We start from the raw sequence: 19,610 nt of genomic DNA, 5'->3' as shown, positions 1-19,610 counted from the left end.
TGGATCCAATGCCGGAAAATTTTCAATGGGTTCTCGTCGATATTATGATGCCAATTTTTAAGTTTATGTTTATTAAACACTCGGAAATGTAGAATAATTGTGTAGCCACGAGGAAATACGGCATAGGCCTAACTAAAGTCAATATTCGGTGTTAGCATGAAGACAAAGATACTTTTAAAAAGCGTACCATAAAAAAAAATTCATTCAGTGGCCTGCAACAAGGACGCTTTAAAGAAGTTGAAGATGAAATTGTGAGGTATGTGCATGAAAACCGCTAGGGCGTAATTGCCATACCATGGCTCAATAAACTCGTTCGTTGATCTTCAACGTCCACGATTAGGCCTATACATTGCTAGGCGCTGAATTTGGCCGAACCCAGCAAGTGAGACATGCATGTAGCGGCAGCCAGTTATATCTGACGCTGAGTGAAAGTAACAGTTTTATAGTAAGCAAGAATATTTTCCTGATGGATCATCGTATTGTAGAGACGTGTGGAATAGGTATTGCCAGCAAATCTTCAAAGTGTTCATGATGCCAATTTTAATTTAATGGTTACTGAACCCACTGAAATGAAGAATAATTGTGCAGCTGCAAAAAAAAAAAAAAACAGCATAACTTAAGTCAATGTTCGGCGTTTAAAAATAGTCTAAAAATGCATACTCTATACGAAAGTCTGATTTAAATTTTTTGAAGGAAAAAGTTGGGGTTGTCTTGGATTCAGAGAAATACGGTACTATAATTTTTTCAGAATGAAATTAAACATACACTTTCACGTAGTATCGGATCTCGAAAAATAACAAACAAGCAGTAGTGTGGATATTATCCAGGAAAACACAAGTTTTGAACAAACTGATTGCCGTTCCATACTGATTTTAATGTGTATGGAGGTTTTCCCGACTTTTACAAAAAATTGGATAAAACAACAATCCACTATAGTGAGTAAATTTTTTGCTGTTACGAATTCTCGCTATAACAGACTTCTACTGTAGACTACCTCAGAATTTTACGTAAAAATTAAGCACCTAAACCAAGCAAATTCTATACCCTACATTAGTGTAAATGTTTCAGTATGAAAAAACAACAAACATTTGAGATCGGTTTCCTTTCCTGCCATTATGTTGATATTGTTACATACTTTGCACATATTGTGTATGAAGCAATGAGGCCAATCTAAGCATCATGCATGGTTTTAAAGACACATAAATCATGGATATCATTAATATGATCAAACGTGTCCTCCAGACAGGAGTTTAAAGAAATAAATCATTCATATAATGGGAAACTTTGGATAAGAGTATTACAGCTGCATACACTATCACAATATGTATCCTTTAGAGATTATAATATATTACCACATCAATAATAAACACACATTAGAAGTGAGTGGCCTAGTGGCTCACTGACAGAAGTTTACAGAATGGAGAAGACCCACAGTTGACTACTCGTGTACTCAGCACAAACGACATTCAGCTCTGCATAGTACTACACCCTGCTCATTGTACGATGGGGCAATAACGTTCTTGAGATCTTTCAACACCTCGTGCAAGCATCAGGTCATTGTCCAAATCTCAAGAAATCTCAAAACCCACAACTCATACAGCCCATCACTACCTGCAACAGCACACAGCTATTGACTATTAGCAGAAACATTTCATCGGTCAAGAAATGGTAAATAGTAAAGCTAAGAAATGGGGGCCACCTTCCCAAAGTGCTGCACAATTCTCCCTTGTATAGATTCAGTGCTCTTTAGAGAACATAAAAGGCCCATTGTCATACGAATAAGTTATACTGAATATCAACAAATAACTGCAAGCATTTCTGTCTTACTGTCAGATGTAGAACCTCTTCATTTTTTATTATGCAATACAAGGCTAATTCAAATCCTGTTAAATTTCCTACATGTATATCTCAAATACTGAATATTAAAGCTATACCTCATTGTAGATATTACATTCCATCAGCTTATTCAGATTAAAACTACAAAGCATTCACACCTGAGACTAAAAATTACTGTAGTTGATAAGGATAATACTAATCTTAAGAAGCTTGACACTGAGGTTACTGGCCCCAGAATTAAGAACATAACTATCAATTAGATTTGTACAATGGTTCAACCAAGGATGGTAACATACCAGCTGCCAAATTGGTTTAACATAGCAGTTGTCCATTCCAAAAATATTTTATTAATTGAAGAGATCATACCTTGTGATGTAAGCCATCCTGGATTGGATTGTGTGTCTGAGCTGGTGCAATGAAGTCACAGGGTATAAGTCTGGTGCCCTGATGGATCAGCTGGTAGAAAGCATGCTGTCCATTAGTACCAGGTTCACCCCACACAATGGGACCTGTGTTGTATGTCACATTGCCCGAACTCCGTGTCACGAATCTGGAATTTTCATGACAAGATTAGTTTAAATTACTGTCTCCTTTCTTTTTCTTGTGTTTAGTTGATCTAGTAATCATTAAATATTCCTTATGAATTATTTTCTATTCTTCAATCTTTTAGCATAAACAATTTATTTCATCTAAAAATTTCACTGAGGTCAGTTGAGGGAGACATATATGATAAAAAGTAACTTCAAATATTCTGCTGCAGAAATCATTTTTCATAAGAACTCTTGAATTAAAAATTAATTCTTAAATGGTGAGTATTTCAATAGCTCTTATTTTGAAATTAGTTTGCACAGTTTATTCTCATGAAAATGGGAAACCTCTTCGCATTTGAAACTTAACAGGGATTCACAAAATAAATAAATTACCAGCTCGTGTAAAGTCACAATGAAATTGCAATGCTTACATGGCTGTGATTCTCTGACCATCATTAAGGAAACGAAAAATGGGCAATATATCATTAGATCAAAATATATACAAATACAGTATAACCCCGATTTTGCGCAACCTCGATTTAACGTAAACCCGCATTTAACGGAAGAAATTTCCAGTCCCAGAAAATTATTCCATAAGAACAATTCAATTTTATATTCGATTTAACGTAATTCACAATAGGGCGAAACCCGCATGTAGCATTACGGAAATGTTAAAATTCTCAGATATTTATTTCTATTCTGATACACGTCTGACCGTGGCCACTGTAGCAAAAGAGAACCCCCGTTTTAATGACAATGTTATTATAACCTTCAAAAATTCCTGTACTGATCTGTGCAATATCCTTTGGTTACAGTGAGAACCCTTTTAATGATTCATCCATTATTACGGTCAAATTCGGGCATGTTAGTTTTTATCCATTATCAATATTCATACGCTCTACTCCAGCGTTTATTTTGAACGCGACTGATCATCTTCCATATCGATTCCTTGCTACGCGCGAGCGGGTCGATCTTGAGGCCATGGAAGGCCCATTGCCTGCATGACTTTAGAGACAGAATCATATGGCACCGACAATTTGACTTCGGTTTTAAGCGATGATTTCCATCTTCCAATACTTTTTAATGGCTAATCTATCATTACATATACTTAACTTACTGTCTATTTTCAACTTAGCTTAACGTCTAAATAGTACATGTTTTGTCCCAATTTGTGGGAAATCTTCAGCTAAAAAGCATGCAATACAAAAAAGACACAGACAATAAAACATTAGGCGATTAAAAATTGTTTAAAATATGTTCAACACTGGTAAAATGTTTGGTGACACTTAGAAAACCATGGTAACATTTCAATCTATGAAGAATAATGCACATTAATGAAAAGTTTTGCTGAGCGTTGTCTTCTTTTCTTCCCTTTCTAGGAGCAAGTTGTTATTGCCATTAACACTGCGTTGTAATTTGATGAATATTTATGGTTGTTTTTTTCAATGTATATATGTGAAATTTGTGTATTTACTTAAGTTCTTGTGGATTTTAGTTTCTATTTGGACAGAGAGAAACTCCTTTAAACCATAGCTGAAGTTTGGTAGGAATGCAGTGTCATCTTTCGATAATAATGTGTAGTTAGGAGTCTCCGCGTTGGTCCAGTTGGGCTTGTTTGCATGTGCTGTCTGTCTGTTTCTTAGATGAAGATGTCCCACAAATCGAACAAAACAAGTACTAATTAGACCTCATACAGTAAAGGGAAATTTGATTGATCCACCTTTTTTCGGGTATGATGCACAAAGGTATCACCCAAATATCACTATAAAATTTGTCACAAATGGAACATAATAATTGCTTTTACACATATCAAGTGAAAAATCCCTGGCAAATTAAGAAATACCGTCGTTATTTGAGAAATATGAAAACATATTTAAGGCTTGTAGACAGGACTGGTTTATGTCGTACTACGCTGCTGGTGCCGTCTTTTGTTACTTTCTTCAGGTCCAGGGCTAGCACCGTGGATTCTCATTATCTTTGTCATTCGCTGCTGGTGCCGTCTTTTGTTACTTTATTCAGGTCCAGGGCTAGCACCGTGGAATGGGAGTGCTATGTCTGTAGATTCTCATTATCTTTGGCCAGTACAAACAGCAAAATGGAGGTCAAAAGAAAAATAGCATGATCCCTGGACCAATAAATATTTTTATTTCTGTTCGAACGAAATCACTAGTCCACTGAATTTTTCTTATGTACATTGGCCATATCATTTTGTCGCCTATTAAATATTGCATATCGCGATACAATTCATGAAATGATGTCATTGAGAAGTGAAGAATGAAACGAAAGCAAAGAACTTCAGTGAACACAGATATCACACACGAAATTGTTCAAAGTGTAAGACAAAAGACATACGTGTGTCACTGTGGGCGCAACACCAAATGTACTTGTAAAGTAGTAAAGTACGTATTAATATTCTCCAAAAAACATATATTTCTTAATTTGCCAGGGATTTTTCACTTGATATGTGTAAAAGTAATTATTATGTTCCATTTGTGACAAATTTTATAGTGATATTTAGGTGATACCAATGCGCACTATACCCCCTTTTTTCAATGCAGAATATGTTGTTAATATAATCACAAGGAGCCGATGACCTCGATGTTAGGCCCCTTTAAACAACAAGCATCATCATCAGCAATATAATCACAATCACCTTACGCTAAGCCCAAAACAGATGGTAAGCTAAGTTTATGTAATCATAGATTAGCCACTAAAAAGCACTGGAAGGCAGAAATTATCTCTTAAAAAGAAAGTTGAGTTTAAGGGGATTTGTATGTGAATATTATAGAAAATGCTCCAATATTTGCTTACATTCATGGTACTCCATGCTACTGAAGTTTGCACAATGTTATAATCATTGTGGTAGGTTCAATATACCTTTAGAAGAATTTTAAATCCATAAAAGTTGTGCTTTCTCAAAAACTACTTTTGTTATAATTTTTTTAATGAGTTTTTGTAACATTCAATAAATTCTGTCACTTCATGAGTTGGTACATGTGTCTCAGAAACCAGCAACTTTAGTGGAATGAAATTGTTCATCAATGTTCACCATAATCTGGCCTTCAAACTAGACAATTACTGCATTTCTAGTGTGTGAGAATTCTACAGTGTGAATATTTATATTTACAAACAAGAAATATTGAAAATTTTCAATGGTTGGTCCTAACTAAATATTGGAAGTATTTCTCCTAGAACCCTAAAAATGGTCTAAATTAATGTAATAGCTGCCTCAGAGTTCTGTACAGAATTTCAGCTGTCTATCTTCAATAGTTTGAGATATTTGTATCAACAAATGAAATGACAAAAATGATTGAATGTTACAAAAACTCATTAAAGAATTATGACAAAAGTAATTTTTGGGAAAGCACAACTTTTATGGGTTTAAAATATTACTAAAGGTATAGTGAAATTATCATAATAATTATTACCTTGTGCATTCTAAACTTCAGTAGCAGGAGTAACATAAGCATAAGCAAATAATGGAGCATTTTCTATCATGTTAATGCCAATACAAAACCCCACAATGAAATTTATAAATTGTACCGACAATTTGTTTGCACTGTTAATAAACTTAACCATGATAGGTTAATATTGTGTTTGGTCCGTATTGACTAGTCTAAATGTATAATATAACTATTTAAAATAGTTTATTTGAATCCGCCTTGATCAATACACTCATTAAATGAAAGAAAAACTTTATTAAACCAAACATGTTTCCGGAAATCTCAACCATTCCCTTCCTCAGTAGTCAGATCAAAGAACAAAACAATATCACACAATCTTTTGTTTTACAATTTAAAGAAGTATTGTCCTAGTACACCATATCAAAGAGTAAAAAGAAATATTATAAAAATGATCAATACATAAAATGTTGGTTGAACTGAATGAGAAGTACTATATAAATTTCAGATCTTCAAGTTTTTCTTCGTTTCTTCTTTTTGCTCCTTTAATGATCGTATGCTAGTCTATACAGTGGGTTATCTTCTGCACTTCTCTCTTTAAACTTGATTCAAAATTATTTTTTTGTGTAAGGTAAATTTCTAAATTTTCCGAAACATTAATTAATTTTCCCTTTTTGACCAAATGTAATAATTTCATGTCATTGGAAATGTCTGTAAATTTATGATTCATTTCAATCATATGTTCTCCCATTGCCGAATGTCATTTATGTTTAACCGCATTAACATGTTCTTTGTACCTTATAGCCAAACTTTTACCAGACTGTCCTATGTAACCTTGTTTACATGTTTGGCATGTTAACTTGTAAATTCCTGATTTATTAAATATACATTTATTCTCTATCTTATCTGAATTGAAAATTATCTTATTAGTATTATTATCCGTTTTATATGTGACATTGATGTTCTTTTTCCTGAAAATTTTAGCCAGTTGATAAGAATGCTTATTTCGAAAAGTTAGAACTGCAAATTTCTTTTTCTCTTTTCGCTCTTTAATTAAAGTTGTTTTTGGTTCATTTTTCACTTTATTTATCAATCTATTAATAAATATCTTGGGATATCCGTTGCTACGAGCGATTTGATGGATTATATTTATCTCTCTATTATGATTCTTCTTAGACATAGGTATGTTCATAGCTCTATTAATTAAACTGTAAAATGACTCCAATCATCCAAGTCAACATAAAAAGGCAACATTTTACAGTTTAATTAATAGAGCTATGAACATACCTATGTCTAAGAAGAATCATAATAGAGAGATAAATATAATCCATCAAATCGCTCGTAGCAACGGATATCCCAAGATATTTATTAATAGATTGATAAATAAAGTGAAAAATGAACCAAAAACAACTTTAATTAAAGAGCGAAAAGAGAAAAAGAAATTTGCAGTTCTAACTTTTCGAAATAAGCATTCTTATCAACTGGCTAAAATTTTCAGGAAAAAGAACATCAATGTCACATATAAAACGGATAATAATACTAATAAGATAATTTTCAATTCAGATAAGATAGAGAATAAATGTATATTTAATAAATCAGGAATTTACAAGTTAACATGCCAAACATGTAAACAAGGTTACATAGGACAGTCTGGTAAAAGTTTGGCTATAAGGTACAAAGAACATGTTAATGCGGTTAAACATAAATGATATTCGGCAATGGGAGAACATATGATTGAAATGAATCATAAATTTACAGACATTTCCAATGACATGAAATTATTACATTTGGTCAAAAAGGGAAAATTAATTAATGTTTTGGAAAATTTAGAAATTTACCTTACACAAAAAAATAATTTTGAATCAAGTTTAAAGAGAGAAGTGCAGAAGATAACCCACTGTATAGACTAGCATACGATCATTAAAGGAGCAAAAAGAAGAAACGAAGAAAAACTTGAAGATCTGAAATTTATATAGTACTTCTCATTCAGTTCAACCAACATTTTATGTATTGATCATTTTTATAATACTTCTTTTTACTCTTTGATATGGTGTACTAGGACAATACTTCTTTAAATTGTAAAACAAAAGATTGTGTGATATTGTTTTGTTCTTTGATTTGACCACTGAGGAAGGGAATGGTTGAGATTTCCCGAAACATGTTTGGTTTAATGTGTAGCTGTATCTTGTGATAAATAAATAAATAAATAAATAAATAAATAAATAAATAAATAAATAAATAAATAAATAAATAAATAAATAAATAATAAATAAATAAATAATAAATAAATAAATAAATAGTTTTTCTTTCATTTAATGAGTGTATTGATCAAGGCGGATTCAAATAAACTGTTTTAAATAGTTATATTATACAATTTGTTTGCAATCAAACATGCTCAGATCTCGTGTCTTACCCATCCTGTGCTCACCTGTTACTCATACACCCAGTACCAGGTGTGACGATATTGCAGTCATGTACCACGCTGAACTATTACATTTGTTGGGCTGGCCACAGCACCATTTGACCACAACAGCAGTTATGTCTAATTCAATCGCTCATCAGTTTAATGTGCATTAAATATCTTGCTCTTCTAAAAATGAATTAAGCCAAACAGATTCCACTTTTCCTATGACTTTTCCAACAAACTTGTACAAGGACATATTCCTATGTAAACCCAACAATAGATCCTATTTTAAGGTACAGTACAACAAGGAAATATTATAAATGCAAAAAGAATATAGTTACATACTTGCCATTCGATTCCATGTCACCCTGTTGGAAGTAGGCAGCAAACCTGTGCAGGTACTGATCATATGGCAACAGAGCATGAGTCTCACACCCAAAAAAGTTGTTGTACCAAATACCCAGCAAAGCCAAGATGACTGGTGCCTAAAGAACAAAAAACATGTTTATTCAGAAAAATATGGAATTAAGCATCTGAATATAAAGCAAAAACAGTCAGCACTTTTATTTCTCCCAGATATGAATAATAAATAATGTTATTTGCTTTACGTCCCACTAACTACTTTTACAGTTTTCGGAGACTCTGAGGTGCCAGAATTTAGTCCCGCAGGAGTTCTTTTACGTGCCAGTAAATCTACCGACACGAGGCTGACGTATCTGAGCACCTTCAAATAACACCGGACTAAGCCAGGTTCGACCCTGCCAAGTTGTGTCAGAAGGCCAGCGCCTCAACCATCTGGGCCACTCAGCCTGGCTTTCTCCCAGATATGAACTACTACTGATCAGTAATACCCACAAGAGACAACACAAACACCAGAAGGGTTTGATGCAAAGGCTAACTCCAAAGTCCACAAAAAGTTGCTTATTCAATGCAAATATACAGTAGTCCACCTTATAATTTAGTTCTGTGCAACCCTCCATCTACAGACAGACAACATAAAAATATTTGTCCTCTCCCTGTAAAGGATTAGTACAATGATATATTTGGGTTTAATCTTGATAATACAGATGGAATCGTAATGGTAATTCAATAACAGAAACTGTAATGAATACATTAATCAATCACAACTGCAAAAACATTTACACTACAACTGGAAGCTTACATTAAGCCTATGAATAGGTACTATACAGACTCTGAACTTTCTATGGACTGCTAGGCCTCATTCTAGCTAAAGCGGTAAACCGTGGTTAAGAAACCAGGTTTAACATATCGATTAATCTACATTCTATCAGAGAAACAATTCACAAAAAAGTTTAAACAATTAAAAAGTTAAATAAACAACAAATCTCTCTGGTTTAAATAAGTTCAAATGATGATGTTCTTATTCCAGACTTAGACATCAATACCAAACTGTTAGGAAAAAATTATTTATATCAGTAATCATACAGCTAGGTCCAAAATAAGCGGATATTGAAGGGGACATGATCTCCTCCCCCTTATTAACAGCACCCCTGAAAGAATGGATTTTTAGCTTCCTGAAAAGGTCCATTTGTATTGGATAGCATGATTTTTGTGAAACAGTGATTCATGCTAAAAGAGGAAAACTTATTTTAAAATGGCTGCATCAATGTCTATTTTGCATAATATCCAATGAGAAAATATTCCTCGAGGTCACAGTCAGTTGTGAAGCTTCTGATGTAACTGTAAATGGTGAAGATGAAGGTGCTGCCATTAGTTTTTAAAGTTTGCCTATAATAGCATAATCTTTGGTGGTGATACAATTGAGGATCCAACCAACCTCTTGGCCAATGACCAAACAGACAGGCATTATACATAAGTATGGACACAAATAGACATATTCAATTAGGCCCCTGTAAGTATTTTCAAGGTACATTTCCTTTCCACATTTGAGGCGTGTAGTTTCAAAGAATTTCAGATTCTACCACCATGAAATCTCTTATGAACATGTGACACTTTGGCGGTGAAACTGAGTTTCAAAACCGGCTATAAACTGTTTAAAACTGCTGGTTAAAACGGCCATTAGTTTCATAAACAGCCAAGTCCATGTACTATTAGCTTCAAAACCGGCCAAAATTGTTTTCATCCAATGACGAAGTGGACACCGATCACGTGATCAGCTGTAAGCATGTAAATGAACATGGCCGACAGGTTGTTGTTGCAGATATTGAGTTTTCTTACGGAAGAAGTTAATTTTTGGTTTAATTAATCAACTTCCTGTGTTATGTGTTCCTAAGGCTCCTAATACTCTCCTATTATGGAAGAAACAGAAATGTGTCATTCCAGAAAATAACAGCGAGACCCGACCTCTTTGAAATTGTCGCGAAAAAAAGAGATGAGGTTAGTATTTTAAATCATTGTCCTGACAGCCTTTATTCAAGTCTAGGTAAAATATTTTGAAGGCACCATAGTTGCTGACGGGTAGGTTTTAAGCATTATAAAATATTTTGAATGTGATAAAAAGGTATGCCGTGCACGCTCACCTTCATCTTAAAATTAGGCATGCAATTTAGGTTATTATTTCTGTGGCTTTTGCGTTATGCTGAAATCGTGTTTGTTATAAAGGTGTTTGTACTTGCACAGCTTATAATTTAAAGATAAAAATTTCATTGTTCCGTATTTAAAGTATTAACGTTAAAAATTAAATAATTGAAAAAGGTTCAACCTATTCAATACATAGGAAAGAAATGTAGTGATTACATTTTTATTTAATAGTAAATATAAATGGGACCGGTTTCGACCCCAGTCCAGGTCATCGTCAGCCGTAAAAACATGTAAAACAATGCATATGAGAAAGAAAAAGATTAATTAAACTCTGGATTGGTATAAGATGAAACAGTACGTAATATTAAGAATGGTAGTATGGCACACGCAATGATAGGCGAAGTCTCACAATGTTTATGAATATTGGAGAACAGTCAAAAGGGTCAGTTTCCACACTCTGTCAGGCACAAAGTCACAACACTATCAAATAATATATGAAGATCATAAATAACTTGAAGTCGCAGACGAATAGATTTGTAGAAGCAAACCGCCAGCTCCCGGTGATCAGCGCGGCACATTCAAAGTCATGCGCTGCGGTTTCGAACGCCAAAGTAGAATGGAGAATATCCTGAAGGTCCAGTATTTGTCTCGGTTGCGGGAAGTTAGGTACGTGTATATAGAAATATACAACGCAAATCAGTATAATTGAATGAGTACTTGCGCAAGTATAATTGAATGAGTACTTGCGCAAGTACTCATTCAATTATACTGATTTGCGTTGTATATTTCTATATACACGTACCTAACTTCCCGCAACCGAGACAAATACTGGACCTTCAGGATATTCTCCATTCTACTTTGGCGTTCGAAACCGCAGCGCATGACTTTGAATGTGCCGCGCTGATCACCGGGAGCTGGCGGTTTGCTTCTACAAATCTATTCGTCTGCGACTTCAAGTTATTTATGATCTTCATATATTATTTGATAGTGTTGTGACTTTGTGCCTGACAGAGTGTGGAAACTGACCCTTTTGACTGTTCTCCAATATTCATAAACATTGTGAGACTTCGCCTATCATTGCGTGTGCCATACTACCATTCTTAATATTACGTACTGTTTCATCTTATACCAATCCAGAGTTTAATTAATCTTTTTCTTTTTCATATGCATTGTTTTACATGTTTTTACGGCTGACGATGACCTGGACTAGGGTCGAAACCGGTCCCATTTATATTTACTATTAAATAAAAATGTAATCACTACATTTCTTTCCTATGTATTGAATAGGTTGAACCTCTTTCAATTATTTAATTTTTAACAGCTTATAATTCTCGCATAACCTTCCTCTAAATAGCATACTCCTTCCTCTTTTCAGATGTTCAGCAAAGTGTTTACCTGATTATACCACCTGCAATCATAGAGGGAAGAAAAGGTGCAAATTACTGAAAATGAATGACATTAAAAATTTTCACCATGCATTTTATGCATGCTGTACTAAATCACCCATGGATGCTTTTATGTTGAGGTACTGTTCAAGTTCCCTGACTCCTCCCCGTGGTGCTCCTGGATAGGTACAGGTAACTGTGTTGCTAGTACTGAACTGAATGTCAGCTTTTGGTTGCCAGATTATCACTTGTGATCTCCTGGCTAATGGTACATGAAACGAATGATACTAGCTCTTTTGAGAGCCAATCTGCAAAGCCCTTGGGAACTGTTCTCAGAGTCCTTCAAATCAACATCAAAGGAATCAGTAGATCTAAAAGTGACTACCTTTCCAAACTGGCATTGGAAAATAATGATGATGTAATATGCATTCAGGAAACTCATACCTCTGATCAATCTCAGCTTCGTTCAAGAGGAAACATTCCTGGATACAAGTTACTGGGAGCTACTTATCATCAGTCTTATGGAACTGCAACCTTTGTTCGAAATTCCATCGCATGCTCTTATTTAGTCTCAGCTAATTCTGATGCATTTTCAACATCACTACAAGAGTTAATGATGTATCAATCATAAATATTTATAAATTCACTGGCCTAACAGTGTTCTTCAAACAATCTCTCACCCATCGACCTATGTGGGTGATTTCAATAGTCATCATACTCTGTGGGGTTATAGATATAGTGATCAGTGTGGAGAAAAACTTATAGAGTGGGCATAGCTTTGTTAACATGCAACTGATTTTCAATCCAAAAGACAAGCGTACATTCAAGTCAGGAAGATGGGACTCAGAAACCAATCCTGACTTGTGCTTTGCTTCATGTGATCATCAGAGATCCAGCTTACCTGTGTTTCATAAAGTTCTTATGAACTTTCCACATAGTCAACATCAACCTGTACTTCTGGAAATCGGAATGCAGATTCCTATTATGAGATCCTCTCCACTCCCTCGTTGGAACTTCAGTAAAGCTAGTTGGGAAAGCTATTCAGCTGATCTTGACAGTACCATACAATGGATTCCTCCTGAGGTTAGTAACTACTCTAGGTTTGTGAAAGCTATTCTAACATGTGCTAAAAGACATATTCCCCGTGGAGTGAGAAAAGACTTTATTCCAGGATAGGATGAGGCTTGTGAAGTACTTTATGAGGATTTCCAGAGGAGTGGTGAAAAAGATGTGGCTGACGAGCTCCTTCATAAACTAGATGAAGCTAGACGAAGCAGATGGAAGGAAACCATGGATAAACTGGACTTCAGACACTCAAGTAGAAAAGCTTGGAGCCTTCTAAAGAAGCTAGGAAGAATACCTCACAGTCCCCAGCTGAAACCAGAGGCTTCACCTAATCATATTGGCAGTCGCATTGCCAGTTTTTCCCAAATCCAAGCCAGACAAATTACACAAAAGGTTTACAAAAAACCACTACTTCTTCCAACATTTCTGCTCCTTTTACTGAGCATGAGCTTCTGCTTGCCCTAATTGAATTGAAAAATGGAAAATCCCTGGGTTTTGATGGTATACACCCAGAATGTTTGAAGTACTGTCGAAAAAATGTAAGGAACTGGCTAGTGCAGTTTTTTCAAACATACTCCGAACAAGTCAACTCCCTTAAGAGTTTAAACGAACTAAGATATCTCAAAACCTGGTAAACCTACGGATTATGTTGAAAGCTATAGACCAACTGCCTTAATGAGTATCTGCTTTAAGCTCTTGGAACGGCTTATCTACAATAGAATAAGTCCTCTAATTTTTAAAATCATTCCAATCGAACAGGCTGGTTTTAGACCTCAATATAATTGTGAAGATCAGGTGCTTGCTCTGACAACACATTTTGAGACAGGTTTTGGAAAGCAATTAAAGAGTGGAGCAGTGTTTATTGATCTAACAGCTGCATACGATACAGTGTGGAGAGAAAGTACTGTGTATAAGTTCTTTAAACTGACAAAGTGTAGTCAAATGTTGCATCTGATTAACAATATGCTTTCAAACAGAATTATCCAGGTAGTCATGCATATAAATCACAGAAAAATAAAGGTACTTAACAATGGTCTGCCTCAAGGATCTGTTCTCTCTCCATTACTGTTTAACCTGTATATTGCAGACATACCTGTTACGAGCTCTCGTTAATTTGCTTATTCCGACGATCTGGCAATAATTAGTCAGCATGTGGATGCTAATGTGATAGGGAGAACTTTAAATGCAGACCTGGATGCTCTGTGTACATACTTCAAAACGTGGTGCTTGAAACCAAGCCCTAGTAAAATGGAAACCTGCTTCTTCCATTTAAATAACCGGCAAGCGAATATCACCTTTAAATTGTCACATAATGGAAGTCTTCTCCCTCACAATGCCAACCCCAAATATCTGGGAGTTGCTCTCGCCCGAACGCTATCATACAGGAAATATCTAACCAACCTAACAGCCAAATTAAAGTCACGCAACAACATCATCCACAAACTTGCCGACTCCACATGGGGAGCTTCTGCATCTACTTTGTATACTTCAGCTATGGCACTGGTGCTTTCCACAGCTGAGTACTGTTCTTCAGTTTGGATCAACAGCTCTCATGCTAAAAAGGTGGACACGGTCCTGGATGAAACAATGCGTGTCATAAGTGGCACAGTAAAATCTACTCCTCTTTTCTGGTTGCCAGTGTTCAGCCACATAGAACCTCCTAGAATTAGAAGAATGAATAACTTGGTTAGAGAATACAACAAGATATTAACCAATCCTGATTTCCCCATCCATGAAGATGTTAATGTCAAATTCAGCCACCTCAAATCAAGATCTCCTCCTATTCAAACAGCACAGGAACTTGTTAGGAGGGATTTCAATCCAAAAACTGATTGGCAACAAGAGTGGACATTGTTCAATTATAAGAATCTTCCAGCTGGCTTTGATTTGCCCCGCAAGACATGGTTAGCCCTCAACAGAGTCCGTACTAACCACGGGAGATGTGGATCAATGATGTTTAAATGGGGTATGAGATCTCCAGCTTGTGACTGTGGTGCAGTTAAGCAGACTATCGACCATATTGTCACTGAATGCATTGGACCCAGCCAGGACTTTGTGGTGGCTTCTGCGGAGGCCATACTGTACCCGTCCAAAGAGTATTTTATTGGATTTTGAGAGGTTGGATCAATTCTCATAATGTAACACGGGTATAAGCACAAACAAACATCAACTGGTTACCAGGCCGTTCCGTTGCAGGCAAGCTAAACTGTGTCAGGTGGTCAAGGACATCGATACGTCACTCGCCTTACGTCATACAGCGAGCGCCAGATGACGAAAGGGGAGGAGGATTCCAGAAAGATCTACACCAAATATGGAACAATGAATCACGTCGCAGAATAGCTGTCGACGAATGAAAACGAATGGAGCCGCTCTACAGACAGAAATTTTTTGGAAGGAAGAGTAACAGAATGTTTTTAGTGTGAAACTGAGCGACGGAGGAATACGATAGTCACTGCTGATGGTATCGGAGAATTTTGTTAACTAGGAGACAGTACTGCATGGCGTTATAGTATTCGAGTATGCTAGTATGAATTTTCGTATAAACGGGTCAGCCAAGTACGATATCTTGTCGTAGTAAATTTGACTGGGTGAAACATTACGAACCACGGAGAGTCACAGCAAGACGTTACGCCAGAATTTTACTGCAGTAACTTATGGAATGTTCTGGTAGGCACCACGAGGCAAATTAATCATCGAACTGGAAGCTTCGAGAGTAAACCTGGCCGAGGAACATCGTTTCAAAAGTATTATAGTGGAGTATTCGACATTATGACGACTCAATGAAGTGCTTTAAACTGATAATAGGGTCTAGATTTGAAGCTTTAATAAGTGTTCGAACCACATTGTACATCACTGCGCCAGTTAATTGTAAGGCAAATTATTGGAATACAACAAGTGAGGATCCAGTTCAAAAATCAAATTTTAGTTTCAGCAAAATCTACGAGGGCCAGTTGTCATCATGGACTGACCAAGACGGAAATCCTGGGGGAACTCCAAGACATCGCTGGAGTGATTCTACACTATCTGACTGCACAGGAATTATGAGGTGTTAAACCGACGTGTGTGAGCCAGCACGATAAACTTGTTCATCTATAATCCGCCATAATCCGGAGGAGGAACCTACATCTACACCTGTATGCAAGACGCCGGAGAGATACATCGGAACAATAAGTACCTTTGTAACAATTTCCTTTCTTTCTGTAGATTGCTCATTGGATTGTATTCTTATATAAAGAAACGTTGAATTTAGTTAGAATAGTGGAATTTCGATAGTGGTGATGGTAGAGTAGACATTGGTTTATTGATTCTTTGATCTCATTTTATTGATTTTCTTGAGATGTTGCTGTGCTGATTCGTTGATTAATCCCCATTTGTTGGTGAATTTTACAAGGGTATGAGTGTAATTAAGGTCTTCAAAATGGATTACAGGGAAGTGAAGGCTATGATGATGATGATGATGATGATGATGATGAAAGATTTCATTAAAAATCATGATAATAATAATAACTTATCAGTCAGTGTTAAAGCAGTGATTTAACCGAAGCATTGACTTGTGAAATAATTCTGACCTTAGAAGGGAAGGTGATAGCTGTGATCAGTTGACAGTTCATCGAGATGATGCACTTAGGTATAATAATCACAGAAATAATAATGAGTCAGAATAATTTAAAGTTGTTGTTGAGAGATAAATATGAGTGTCAATTGTGTGATGATTCTTTTTTATGAATATCTGACAACATGATGACCACTAGGGTACATGTTAGTCATTAAGGTATTTGTGATTATAGTAATGATTAGTCATTCAGGGAATAATAATAAAATATGGCTCAACAACTTGTATTATGTAAAGGAGAGACAGTAATTTTTCCATGAGGCTAGATGAGTGCATTCTTCGAAGAATCCGTAACTGATGGTAGTGATGATTTTATTCATCCAATTTTTGTCATTTATGGCATGTCACGGTGTTATTCATTGCTATGATCTGTGAATATGATGCAAGGGTCTTTAACTTAATCCAGAAGGGAGATAAATAATATAATAATAATGATCTTGATGCTGTGATAAAATTTGCTGATATTAATTGGGGTAGATTGTGAAATTGTGTGACAGTTTATCAGTGTATTTCAAACCGTGAATATTATTTGTTTGTGATTTTTCATGGATTCTTGTCATGTGGATTTTTTGATTCTGTTTGTTGCGCATTTATTTATATGATACTCTACTATCCAGCTATATGTAACTTAGAAGGTGGATGATTGTTTAAAAATTTAAATATAGGAATACAGTCGGACGTAATCTGAGGAGGGGAAACTTGCCAAAGAATTTTCCAAGTTTTGTAAAAGGATTTTCTAAAGAAATTTTGTCAGGAATTTGTAAAAGAATTTTTCCAGGAATTTCCATAGTGTTTCTTAAAGGAATTTCCAGAGAATTAATTGAAGAATTTTCTAAAGAGTTTGTGAAGAATTTGGGAATTAATTTATAGGAATTAGACAAGAGTTTGAAAAGGAAATTGAAAGTATTGGTAAAGATATTTATTCTTTAAGGAAAATATAGCTTTATTAAATTATCAAATGTAGCAATATTGGTTATAACGACGTTTTGCTAACATTGTGGTCTGTTCAATGTTACAGTTCATGAATCAGCAGTTCAGACCAGAAGCACGGTCTCAGACAAGAAGTTTATGCGATGATGATTGTAATGAATGGAACCCATATGCATGCAGCGTATAAGCTCACATTAACAGATCAAAAGCCGTCATATTATGTTGAAGTTGTATATAAGTGAATAGGTTTTTTTTTTAATGTCCAGACTAATGTTTTATTAATAAATGTTACTGTTATTTTGTCCTGATTTTCATTATGCTGTGTCACCTATCCAATCACCTATAGCCCTGCAAATATAAATTTCATAAGGTCTGTCCTGAAAGAGTAAAGACGGCCCTGAGAACGTTCCACCCATTGGGACTCTCGCTCCGCTGACTGAGCGACCCCGGAAAACGGGACAATACAATGGCTAGAGAATTTAGATCTAACTCTTTGAACCGTTTTGCTTGCATGATTGTTTTCAATGTTATAATGTGTATATCTTGTAATTATGTATATAATAGTTTGTGCTTACTCTTCATGTATATTTAATCTTTGTACTGTTTTGTGTACATTACCATACAATAATAATAATAATAATAATAATAATAATAATAATACCCACACGACGGCGGAGCAGAAGTAATATTCATTCAGAAAAAGGAATAACTATAGAATACAATATTGTCAATCAAGTTTCGATTCGACTTCCAGTGTGTCCAGACTTTCCTCTCAGCATTAGGAACAACAATACACAGGGTACTGGGAGTCTTCCAAAGGTTTAAAAGGGATGGACTTCATGTTCCTGTAGAGACTAGATGCGGTGACAGGAAATCCAAGGCTTATGAATGGAAATCTTCATCAGTAGCAAAGTTTATATGTAGATTTCAAGGTGTTGAATCCCATTATTGCCGAGCAAAATCAGAGCGTGTACCTTGATTGTAGTTTGAACATTAAAAAAATGTGGAGGATGTAGAATGAGGAGGTACCTGGTGATCTAAAGGTGAAATATTCCTACTTTTGTCATATATTCAACACTCAGTTCAACATCAGTTTTAAAGCTCCATAGACTGATGTTTGTTCAAAATGTCTGCAGTTAGCTCAAAATTTGAAATGAGGGACTGGTAAAAATAAGAGAAACGAGTTAATGATCAAGAAAAGAGTACATAAACTGAGATACAGAGAATTTTATAATATCTTAAGGAAGGAAAAGAAAGGACTGTTGACAATTGCATTTTACTGCCAGAAGAACCTGGTCCAGCCCAAACTATGTGATCAAAGTGCCTATTATGGCAGGCAGTTCTACTGCTACAATTTTACTATAGTGAAAGTATCATCACATTCTAAAACTTCCAAGGAAACTGTGTCAATATACACATGATGTGAAAGTCAGGGACGTAAGGCTTCCAATCAGATAGTGTCCACAGTTTACAATGAACTGCAAAATAGTGTTTTACTTGGCACAGACACTGTATGCCTTGTAGCAGATGGATGTACAGGGCAAAATAAAAACATAGCAATGTTGACAATGTGTAAAAGTTATCTGTCTATAAAAGAGAAATTTGGACAGAAGTGTGTCTGTTCGAAAATTTCTCGACAAACTGACACCTGAAGTTTCGTATGTGGATAGCTTCTATAGATTAGACAATGTACAAGGGTAGAAAAAAATGCTCATTAGAGGAAGGGTGCTATGAGGTTTGGGGAAAAAAATCAAAGTGTGTAGCATCAACCAGCAGGACACCTAAGGTAAGTGGTCTACAATACTGGTACCCATGCTGCATGGCTCTTCATGCCAACATTTTTGGTGGTGCTTTGCCCCTAGCCAATGAAGCCACTGTCTCTCTGGAGTTTCAGTAGTCAACGTAGTATGCACCACGTCCCTGATTGACTGTTTTATGTTTTAT

The 19,610-nt window shown here is 35.5% G+C and overlaps 1 protein-coding gene across 1 annotated transcript in view; it reads right to left on the bottom strand.

The window, feature by feature from the left end:
* Pgi (glucose-6-phosphate isomerase) overlaps positions 1–19,610 on the bottom strand; it is a 93,752-nt gene that overhangs the window by 44,689 nt on the left and 29,453 nt on the right. Inside the window, exons 7-8 of the mRNA XM_067143593.2 lie at positions 8,517–8,656; positions 2,203–2,386 (exon numbers count right to left, since the gene is read on the bottom strand). Of these exons, the coding sequence (XP_066999694.1) occupies positions 2,203–2,386; positions 8,517–8,656 (324 nt within the window). The remainder of the gene's footprint in view (positions 1–2,202; positions 2,387–8,516; positions 8,657–19,610) is intronic.

This window comes from Anabrus simplex, chromosome 3, assembly GCF_040414725.1.
Source record: "Anabrus simplex isolate iqAnaSimp1 chromosome 3, ASM4041472v1, whole genome shotgun sequence".
Classification (NCBI taxonomy): Eukaryota; Metazoa; Arthropoda; class Insecta; order Orthoptera; family Tettigoniidae; genus Anabrus; species Anabrus simplex.
The sequence above is the reverse complement of the archived record's forward strand: the minus strand, read 5'-3'. Positions and strand labels throughout refer to the sequence as shown.